This window comes from Dermacentor variabilis, chromosome 5 (assembly GCF_050947875.1).
Source record: "Dermacentor variabilis isolate Ectoservices chromosome 5, ASM5094787v1, whole genome shotgun sequence".
NCBI classification, from domain to species: domain Eukaryota; kingdom Metazoa; phylum Arthropoda; class Arachnida; order Ixodida; family Ixodidae; genus Dermacentor; species Dermacentor variabilis.
In genome coordinates this window covers 147,259,397-147,270,724 of record NC_134572.1, presented here as the reverse complement: position 1 = coordinate 147,270,724, position 11,328 = coordinate 147,259,397, and the positions used below count along the sequence as shown (strand labels likewise).

Genomic DNA, 11,328 nt, shown 5'->3' with positions numbered 1-11,328 from the left:
ATGTTGGGCTGAGAACTCCTCCCTGAGGAACTCCACGGCATACCTGATGACGGTTAGTCTCTCCATCAGGCGTGGACATGTAAACGAAACGGCCGCTGAGGTAGCTCACAATCCACAGGTAGAGCCGGCCGCCAATACCCAAGTCATCTAGGTCATCGAGAATGGCTTCATGAAGGATGTTGTCGTAGGCCCCTTTGATATCTGAGAAGACAGAGGCGACGAGTCGGCGTTGACGTTTTTCATGTTCCACTGCTGTAACGAGGTCAATGACGCTGTCAATGGAAGAACGACCGCGCCGAAAACCGGTCATCATGTTCGGATAAAGATCATTTCTTTCCAGAATCCATTCGAGCATCGCCAGGACCATTCGTTCCATAACTTTTCCAACACAGCTGGCTAATGCAACACTGCACGAACGCCCGGTCCCGGGACGGCGGGGAACCAAAGGGGTACCGCACCAAGGGCGAAAAATACAGTTAGGGGCGCCTGTAGCACGTCGCAGCGAGAGCACAGGCTCAAGCTGGGACGCGCCGCTAGGAAAAGTCCCGGCGGCTATGCTACTTTTTTTTTTGCGATAAGGCTTGCCCTTAAGGCATAATTCTTCGACTGTATATGTGTATTATATGTGTGCTGTGAGGCCTGTGTTGTGTATGAATTGGAGCATTGTTCTGTGGAATCTGTTGTCATGTATCCAGCGGTCATAGCTGGTTGTCACACTGTAGCGGAGGCCGGCTTCCAGTAGGAGACGCGAGCGTTCCGATTGTAAACCCGTACATGTCCATATTAGGTGGTATGCATCTGATTCCACCACAGGAACGGAGCAGTATGGACACGTAGCACCCAGTGGTAAATGCGACCAGTTCCACCTTGAGACAACAGCCGGTGTAAGGGCCACCCCGGCCCGAAGCCTCCTAAGCACAACTTCCTCCGCCCTAGTAAGGTGAAGGGGGAGGGAGCAGACATACGGTGGGATAAGAGCGCGTGTGTCCTGCCGGAGAACATTTTTACGGGCTCGCAGCGAGTTACGGTGGGGGGGGGGGGGGATAGGTGGAGGATCAGGATTAGGAGGGCAGTGTGCTTGCTGGTCAGCAGCAATGTTGCGAGGGTTCGCTGAATGGCCTTGAATCCAGTGTACCTTGACGCAAGTAGATGTCTTACTATTCCTAGTGTGTATTGTCTCGCAGATTTCCATCGCCTTGTCAACCTTCTTGAGTTCCTGGATAGCCGCTAACGAATCAGTGAAGATATCTAGTTCCTTGATGGTAGGCAGCTTAGATGTCGCAGCTTGCACAGCGTCGTGGATGGCTTGAAGTTCCATTACTAGAGCGCTGGCTTCTGTAGATAAACAGCGATGGTGGCCGCTGATAAAATTATGCGTAGTACTCAGGAATGATGTCCTTCCGCCGTCTGGGAGAATGGCAGCATCCGTATAGACTTGGCAGGTGTTAACGCATGATGCATCGACGATGTTGTATTCGTCAATAATACCTGTTGTATCGCGGCGTCGTAACTTCGTTGGCTTATTAGTTGTGATGCTGGTGAATTCCCAGGGAGGCATTGGATAGGGCTGATTGTCAATCCGAGAGCCGCGGTGAAAATGAGCATGCAACGCAGCGACAGCCGCAATAAGTTGCTTTTTTATTTCACGTGCTTTTTCACGTTGCGAAATGAGCTCTGCAATTGTGTTGAGCTGGGCATGTTCCTGTAAGGTTGGTATCGGAGTGATGCGGGGCAGTGCTGTGATTGTGCGCATAGCATCACGATTAATCGTCTCCAACTGTGCCAGCTGTGCCAAAGTCAGCCGTTGAAATTGAGCTTGATATAAAATCCGTGGCTGCAAGACTGCACGCACCAACCGTCGAGTTACGTCAGTACGGGCTCCAGCTGCTTTTGCTGCAATGCGACGAATAAGGTGAAGTGTTTTTGTCGAACTCTGTCTGGTTTTACGGAGCCAGTGTGCACCACTGCCGGAGTGGTGAATATCGAGACCCAGTATGCGGACCTCAGAAGCCTCAGGGATTGTCACTGCGCCGAGTCTAAATGTAAAGGGGTGCTGCGTGATTCTTGTGCGTCCTTTCTTGTTGGCCACCACAACATAACTTGATTTTTGGGCGGAAATGTCCAATCCTGCTTTCCGAGCGTAGTTGTTCAGCACAGCAAGGGCTTCTTGAAGCTGTTGAGCTTGTCTAGAGATATCTTTATGCACGGACCACAAAGTGACGTCATCCGCATAGATTAAGAACCTCACATCTGGAATCCGATGTAGTTGCCAGGCTAGAGGTATTAGAGCAACGTTGAAGAGAAGAGGAGCCAGAACCGAACCTTGTGGGACTCCTCTGTTCGATGTGAAGTATCCTTCCTGCCTTCCATCTACTCTAATCGCAAATGTGCGATTCTGAAGGAACGAGTAGATGAATCTTATCACCCGCGGTGGAAGTCCCAGGTCGATGAGGTTGGATATAATGATTTCATTGTCTATATTGTCATAAGCTTTCGTTATGTCTGTTGCTACTACCGTGCGTACAGCGTGACTGTGTGGAGAAACCTGTAAAACATCGTCTGATAACATAGAAAGTCCGTCTTCAGTTCCCAAGTAAGAACGGAATCCAATTTGAGCAGGATGATATTTATCGTGGCGTTCAAGCCACCAGGAAACTCGTGTGGCCAGCATCTTTTCAGCGAGTTTGCAGACAGTTGAGGTTAGTGAAATTGGGCGTAAAGACTGCAGGCTATTTGGAGACTTTCCTGGTTTCGGAATCGCAACAACAATTGAATGCTTCCAATCAGGTGGAACGTTTCCAGTCTTCCATACTTTATTAATAGCCTGAAGAAGTGCGTCGAGAGCTGCTCCTTCCATGTTCTTGAAAACCTCATAAGGAATACCATCGGGACCAGGTGTTGTTCGTTGCTTCGAAGTTTCAATCGCCGCTATTAGTTCGGCCATGCTGAAAGGGCTGGATATTTCGGATTTGGACTCATCAATTTCGGGGCAGTTTATAGGTGACGCTTGATCGTATTTCGGGAAAAACGCTCTAGCAGCGTGTTCTGCAAATTGATGTGGCGAACTCTGCATCGCTAACCTAACGCTCGCTGCAGGGTCAGGTTGCTTATGACCGCGTTCCATTGACCGGAACGTACGCCAAAGTGCTCTATTTCCAATGCCCGATCCAAGATTCTCGCACCACTTATACCATCGTCGTCGAGAAAGTTGCTTTTCGTGCTGACGCGCCTTCGCCGCTATATGGTTAGCACGTGCACGGCTACCTGGTGCATCGGGATTCCTCGACGCATACAATTCTGCCTGATGTCGCTTTGCCCAAAGTTGCAAAAGGGTGAGGTCCGGTTGAGGTTGTTCCTCGTCAACTTGCCCTCGCGATAACCGATGGGCCAACTCGCGAGAACTCGGGCAATCACCTTCGGCTTGGGCCTCCGATGAGTGCGGCTCGGCGTGGTACGACCTCGCGCGAGCACTAGGCACCCGTTCTTCGGCTTAGCGTCCGGATAGGAACAACACGAGGTACGCGCTCCCCGCACAGGCAAATGCACCGTGCGTGAGCTCAGTCCTAGTCACAAAGGTGTCGGCGGACGAGAGGCAGCATGTACGTACCGGGCGCCGTCCCAAGGAGCAAGAGAGTCGCTACTGTCACGGCAGTAGCCACCAGGGGCCGCTCCGTAACGTCACTAGCTCCGCCCTCACCGCGAACCACCGCGAGTGGAGCGCCACTGCCAAAACTGGTTCGGAGCGAGAACGATGTGGCTTTAAGGATTGCAGAACAAGGTGAAATGCGCCAACGCAATGGCGCGTCGAATTCCCCAAATCCCCACATATTCCTCTCCTTAATTGCCCCCCTACCAGTCTGGAGAAGAGGTTGGTAGGGGCTAATGCACCAAAGACAATTGAGCCTTTCATGCACTAGCTAAATGCTACCTCAGCCCAGGAAGCACTATACATACAAAAGAACAACATACAAGGATAACGGAAAAATAATAAAAGATAATACACTCTAAAATACAAGAAAATGACGCCGCGAAGGGGGGAAGAAATATTAATAAGAGAGTCTGCTGCTAGCGCGGGAGAGTGTCCGGGGGTGCGAAGAGAACGCGGCGCGTATAGTTCTGTGGCTAGGGCGGTGGCCGAAGTCGCGGGAGTTGCTAGCGTATGCGCTTGATTGCCGGCCACGTAACACAGGAACGGGCTCACCCTTGTTCCATCGGAGTTGCCGGCGAGATCGATGAGTGCCGCTTTCGTGGTGGTGGTGGTCCCGAACTCCAGGTGGACGGGGCAGGAAAATTCAAGGTCAGCTGGCCACGCCGCCGTATGCAGAATGGATGGGCAGCCACAGCGGCGGCTGCAGGGCGTTCGCACGGCGTCGGCGACTGCAGAGAGCCGAGCTCCTGGCGGGGTGCGCCTGCTCTCGTTCACAGCCGCCACTTGAGGCAGCTATACGTGAATTGCTTAGACCGCTTGCAGCCAGCGTCGACAAAACAGGTGCGCACTCGAAGGTTGCGCCACTTGGCACAACCGAATGCACTCCAAAGGGAGACGAGTGAGCGAAATTCGTGGTTGCAGCATTGTAATCCCCACAGGGGGCCGTGGCAGGCCACTGGTTTTGGCTGATCATTTGAGAAGCAGCCAGCGGGCAAGCGTCGGAGAGGGCTAAGGCCCCGTTTCCGTGCTGCGCTCCGAAAACTCCACAGGGAGCCGATCGAGAGCGCTGCGGCATTGCACTGCCTTGCATTCTGAAGGGATTCGTGGCAGACGAATGTGCTGGTGTGCACTGTTCGGGGAGGGCTCTGGCCCCGTTCCCAAACAACGCTAATGCTCCAATGGGAGCTGGTACGTAGCGCCTCGTGTTGTCGTCCCCCCAGGGGGCTGTGACAGGTGAGGGTGCATCAGTTCGCTGCTCAAGGGGAGCACTGTCCACGTTATCGAGCAACGCGGCGTCTGCTCGCGGTACCAAAGGACAAACGTCACCTAACAAATGACAAAGGTCACTCGGCCTAGCAGACATAACGCGGTAAGTATAATATGCAAAGGCGTACTAACTCGGCTAAGCACAGACAAAGGCTTAATGAGCCTTTGAATCCGCGTTCGGCGCCAGTATGGGGTCTTAAGGTCTCACAGGAGTACGCACCACCGCGGGTTCGAGCTTAGCGAGCCACAGGGCCGCGTCAGCCGTCAGCCTCTAGCGCCGCGGCGCGCGCAAGCTCAGGCCACAAGGGGCTACCGAGCGACGCACGCAAGAACACAGTATTGCCCTAAGTTTACGGAAAACGTTTATTGTCTCCAACGGCACCCAACACTGCACGAACGCCCGGTCTCGGGACGGCGGGGAACCAAAAGGGTCCCGCACCAAGGGCGAAAAATACAGTTAGGGGCGCCTGTGGCACGTCGCTGCGAGAGCACAGGCTCAAGCTGGGACGCGCTGCTAGGAAAAGTCCCGGCGGCTATGCTACTTGCCCTCGCGATAACCGATGGGCCAACTCGCGAGAACTCGGGCAATCACCTTCGGCTTGGGCCTCCGCTGAGTGCGGCTCGGCGTGGTAAGACCTCGCGCGAGCACTAGGCACCCGTTCTTCGGCTTAGCGTCGGGATAGGAACAACACGAGGTACGCGCTCCCCGCACAGGCAAAGGCACCGTGCGTGAGCTCAGTCCTAGTCACAAAGGTGTCGGCGGACGAGAGGAAGCATGTACGTACCGGGCGCCGTCCCAAGGAGCAAGAGAGTCGCTACCGTCACGGCAGTAGCCACCAGGGGCCGCTCCGCGACGTCACTAGCTCCGCCCTCACCGCGAACCACCGCGAGTGGAGCGCCACTACCAAAACTGGTTCAGAGCGAGAACGATGTGGCTTTAAGGATTGCAGAACAAGGTGAAATGCGCCCGCGCAATGGCGCTTCGATTTCCCCAAATCCCCACAACTTTCACAGGGTGGAAAGGACATGGAAGTTTTATTTTTACTCGCTAATGATATGGTACAACGATACTTGTCGTGTTAGAGAGAGCGTAAACATTATTTTCAAATCAATAAGATTTGAGTCCGGCGCCTCTTTAATGTGTCTGAGCACCCGCCCTGGACGTGGTTCCGAGACCTTGCCTCGAAGCGGCTTCCTCGGCTCGCTGGACGGCCCAGAGTTGTGCTGTCAGGTTCGAGCTGAGCAGTACGGTCTTCCAGCGCGAGCGGAGGCTGGCGTTGGCAGAGACGGAGGGGTCGGCACTGCCCGACTTGTTTGTTAAGGGCTGACATTCCCATAACATGTGATTAAGTTTGGCAACCTCGCCACACGATGTGCATCTGTGTGTAGTGCACATGTCTGGATACATGGCGTGCATGAGTCTGGGGTTTCTGTAAGAATCTGTTTGTAATTGTCTGATGTGTACTGCTTGCGTCCATACGCGTCTTTGTAACAGGTAGTGTGTCGTGATGTCGTGGAACCGGGTCATACGATCCTTCCACGGCCAGACGTTTGCGGTTCCCCATGGGCGCTCTTCCTCCGATGATGCTCGGTGAGTGAGGCCTCGAGCAACGCGGTGAGCCGCTTCACTGGGGGTGCTCAATCCAGTGTGTGCCGGGATCCATAGCAAATGCCTTAAGTTATCGAAGTCGGCCTCTCCCTCGTGTATGGGATGTCGCTGGAGTATGTGATACGCCTCTTGCGAGATGCGCCCGTTTGCAAAATTGCGAATAGCCTTTCCGAATCGCAGATCACGTCTGTCGCTTTGGTTTGTGTGAGGGCCAGTGCTATGGCCGCTTCCTCTGCCGCTTCGGCATGTGCCGTGTTCACGGTGACGCTCGTGAGGTGGTTGCCTCGGTGGCTAGTAACTGCCGCCACGAAACTCTTCCTGTCTCGATAACGGGCTGCGTCGGTGAAGACCGCGTCCTTGTTGTTGGAGTAACTTTGGTTCATGTGTTGTGCCCTTGTTTTACGTCTCCCCGTGTGGTGTTGGGGGTGCGTGTTGCGCGGCATTGAGGGTACGTATAGTTTTCGCCCCCCGTATGGTTCTTGAAATTTCTACTTTGATGCCGTGCTGCATGTGGTATGTGATGCCGAGCTTTTCGAGCACGTGTCTGCCCGGGCGGGTCTTGGATAGGCACTCGAGTTGGGACACTTGTTGCGCCTCCCCGAGTTCCTCGAGCGTATGGTGCATGCCTAGTTCTAAGAGCTTGGTGGTGCTGACTCTGGGAGGAAGTTGCAACGCACATTTATATGCTTTGCGTATGAGGGCGTTGAGCTTGTTTCCGCTAGCGTCCAGTTGTGAAACGCTGCCGTGTACTTTATTTGAGAAATGACGAAGGCTTGTATGAGTCGTATGACGCTGCGTTCGCGCATGCCCGCATGTTTGTTGGTGATGCGTCGAATGAGCTGCATCGTACTCGTAGCCTTTGCCGTTATCTTGCGAAGTGCTTCGCCATTGTAACCCTTGTGTTCGATCATAATTCCTAATAACCGGATCTTACCTACCATTGGGATGGGTAGGCCGTTTGATGCCGGTAATTGTTAGACCTTCGTGTATTCATGTGGCATACCAAGAATTACTGTGGTAGCTACCGGCGATAGCCACCTTAACCGTGATCCCCTAGCAACATGGCAGCGCACATACAGCGCCGATCGCCCACTTCGATCCGAATTCGCACTTGTTACTGGCGCTGCACCCTGTCAGCAAGAAACAAGTGAGAAAATCCGTCATCGCTAAGTCATCTTAAGTCGAAATGAAAGCATTATGTATGTTTACTCGTAATTATTGAAATCGACTGCTTGATTTCACGCTGCTAGAACTTAGGCACGGCACCGAGTGGTAAAGTTGATTTGATTTCTAGTCAGAAGATGGCGACACAAAATTTGTACTGGTAGCATTTAGAATGAAAAACATGTATAGCCTACCTGAGTAATTCAAGCAGACTAGATGACCATTTGTCATCACACTGTTGTCATCACTCAGATTATTGCTCCGATGCAACGCAAGCTTATCAGGATTGCCGTGCGATTCTGCCATGAAGTTCAGCAGCGTGCACTAAAAGCTCGCTACATGAGTTTCTTTGCGTCCCTGCCTTGATGGAATGCGGCTGCTTATGCCAGGCATCTAACCAGCGACGTCGCGCTCAGCACCAACACCACAGTCATCGTGGCTCTCTTCTCCACCATCTTTGTCGCGTGCAGGAAGTCTCACAGCGGAGTCTTCGGACTGAGGCAGGCCTTACACTAGCCATCACGTGCACCCTGGTTCAATCAAGTGAAGACTGTGTCCAGCGTCTGAAGTGCTGCTCTCTTGCCCCTGCCGAGGATGCGCACTATCTACTTCGTACAAGCCCTTGGACAAATACAGTCTGCAAAAAATTACTTAGAGGTGTGGGCATTAGCCAGCCCAAAGGATAATGTACAATGGCTGATGGACTGTTTCCCAAGTAGTTGTCGCAATACCTGCATCAAATGGTCCGCCAAGCTCACATGTAATTTTATCGCGGCATCATGCCAAAGATAAAATAACACTCTCGTAGTTTTGGCATTGCGTCGAACACAACACACAGCATCTTAAGGACAAACCATTTATTCATGTGTATTGCTGTACATTTTTTGAAGCGAGTCAGCAGACGTGGTGAAAGCGGACTGGTGGCGCTTGCCTTCGCTGACCAAAAACTCGTCGCCATATTTTGCGCCTTGTAAACACAACAAAACACATAAAAAATTATGCTCGTAGATTCATGACAGCTCGCTTGTGCGAAAAGGAATCGCAAGCATGTTGGCATGTTGGTCCTTTGGTGATAGTCAGCAAGACTAGGCTTTACAATGTCTGCCACGCTGGTCGCACAGAGCTGCATGATGTCATAATAATGAGTTCGAGTTATAGCAGAGGCAGAACTAGGCCAACAGCGATGCAAATTCATTTACGACTGCATCGAGAAGAAAAAGTTCGTGAACTCAACATATTGAAGAATCTGTGAGTTCAGCCGCCCTATAAAATTAACTGGCACAAAAATTTAAGTTTCCTTGTGACCGAGTATCTTAAGGAATTTCAGAAAGCTGAAAGTACCCTAATTGCGATAACAGTACCTACCTTTCTTAACGCTGTACCTGGTATTCGTAAGAAAGTTTCAGTCTGGCGTGAGAGCAACAGCAGTTTCTTTGGCCATTGGCTGTGACTAGACGTGATGAGAAAATGCGGTTACTTTACTTTGTGGCTATGAGGTGAATAGAGTGACAGCTCCATGGCATGCTTGCACTGAGTTATGTACACAATTCACACCGTCACATGTTTTCAAAACGTAAAGTAAACGTGTGCACACAACGAAAAAAAAATTAAATATACTAAAGCAGAGACAATGAAAGTTTTGATAGAGAACAAGTGAAACTTAACGATGTCATTCTTTCATGGGACGCATTCGCATCTCAAATTGTACAAAACCAAAACGCAACACACAGTTGCTTCAAATTCATAATTACTATAAATAAACACCGAGCAGAAGCTTCATGCTAACTCTCGCCCACAGACGAAAAGAGAGAGAGAGAAAAACGCTTAGTCCTAGAGCGCACTGACAACATCACACTCAGTGTCCGGTAGTCGATCGGAGACGAGCACACTACAAAATCTGGATGTGAACGGGGCGGCTTTCAAATTAAGCGAGTTCCGCACTGAAATTTACTAGATTGCAATAAGGCACGATGGAAAGCCGTCTGTAGTTCGTCTGTACAAAGATACTCCGTCGGTGACGGACTCGTAGACGACGCTTTCCTAGATGCACGACTTGAGCACAACAAATAGTTGCCGCCAATGGGACAGCAGAGTCCTCGGACGTCCGAAAAAAAAAAACATCCACAGGCGCGTAAACTCATACACGCACACGTCGTCACTGACGCCGCAAAAAAAAATCAAAGGCAAGAACGAAACACGTGAGAAGACAGCAATTAACGCGCAACACTTTCTTTCACATTCACGTGGACTCGTCCACAAGCTCTGTAGCATCCCTGAAGACAGCGCACCACTCGGCGGTTGACTGAAACCCGATTATAGCGAGAAATGACTGTTGGGAAAGAAGGACCACGTGGTCTTCCCCTGGTCTCTTCCGCTGCCGATGGTGACGTTCACGCGTTCGCTCTTGAAACCGCAAGTTAGCGGCGTACGGCGTGGGAGGAGCAGACGTGACGTCGTCGTAGAGGGCGCGACGAACTGGCTTTGTTTTCTCTGCAGTCCGGCTGCTGAGCGGCAGGCGGTGGCAACCAAGTGGTTCACGGAGTTTTTTGAATACACAGCATACTCGGTGTTGTTGTCGTGACTCGACGCAGTGTTTTTTTTTTTTTCACTTCCGTTCTCTTGCACATCCCGCACGCAAACGTGGCTGCTCCGGCACACCGTAGCGTTGGCCCGACTGCCGCGCTTGCCTGTGGCAGCGGCGCGGATGTCGGAAGAAGAAAAAATAATAATAAGATGCCGTGTTCGAACGCAGCCGCCGGTCTGCGTCGGCGACTCGGTAACAGAGGGGGTGCGAGGCTAGCGATCATCGGTGGTCACGCTAGACGGCGGTGGAGCGTCAGACAAGATGGCCGTCCATCTCGTCATGCGCCGGGGCGCCGTCCATGAGCGGCGGTCCGTAGCTGTGCATGGAGGCCAGCACGGGCGAGACTGGCACGTTGCCCGACGGGCTGAACGTGGTGAGGATGGTCTGCCCCGCCGCGGCGGCCACGTCGCCTCCCGGGTGATGGTGGACGGAAGGCCCCCCAGGGCCGGAGCCCTGGGCGCCGCCGGGAACTGGGTAGGGAACGTATCGCTGCTGGTCCGCCTTGATGTTGTAGATTGCGTCCACGCCGCTTGCCGAGGTGCGGCCTGGTGGAGGCGGGGGCTGGCTTGCCCCGACGCCTGGTACCTTGCCGTAGCCAACCTGTGTAGGGAAATGGCAGAAACTTGTATATAGTAACCACACTCGTTTGACTCGTCGAGCGTTTCGACGCGCATTTCTTTAAGAAAATCGTATTTATATAGGCAACGTATTGTTTTGGGCTCATTTATAACTGCCGGTAAGAGAGTTAACAGAACAAGTAAAATACAAGAAATAACAAAGCGACAGTAAGCTAGAACAGTGGTGTCTGCTTCGGCCGTTTCTCCATCGGCTGAAACAGACCCGGCGTTCCCGTCCTATAACTTTGCACTCATCGCGATTCCGACAACATGCTGGTCAGAAGACGGTGTACTGGCAGGCACACGAGCACGATAGCACGCGCATGCGCTATGCCATGTATGAACACCAGGCGCGTGCTTCGTCAGAGAACGCAAGAGTGTGCAGTTAGGCACGTGCGCGCAGATCTCGTGATATTAAAGCGATTAGCTTTCTTTAGCT

The 11,328-nt window shown here is 52.3% G+C and overlaps 1 protein-coding gene across 3 annotated transcripts in view; it reads right to left on the bottom strand.

Annotated features, from left to right (window-relative positions):
• Positions 1–8,530: 8,530 nt before the first annotated feature.
• Positions 8,531–11,328, bottom strand: part of LOC142583220 (nephrin-like) — a 332,953-nt gene continuing 330,155 nt past the window's right edge. For all 3 annotated transcript variants that reach the window (XM_075693587.1, XM_075693589.1, XM_075693588.1), the window contains exon 22: positions 8,531–10,872. In XM_075693587.1, coding sequence (XP_075549702.1) covers positions 10,525–10,872 — 348 coding nt within the window. In that variant the 3' untranslated portion in view covers positions 8,531–10,524. The remainder of the gene's footprint in view (positions 10,873–11,328) is intronic.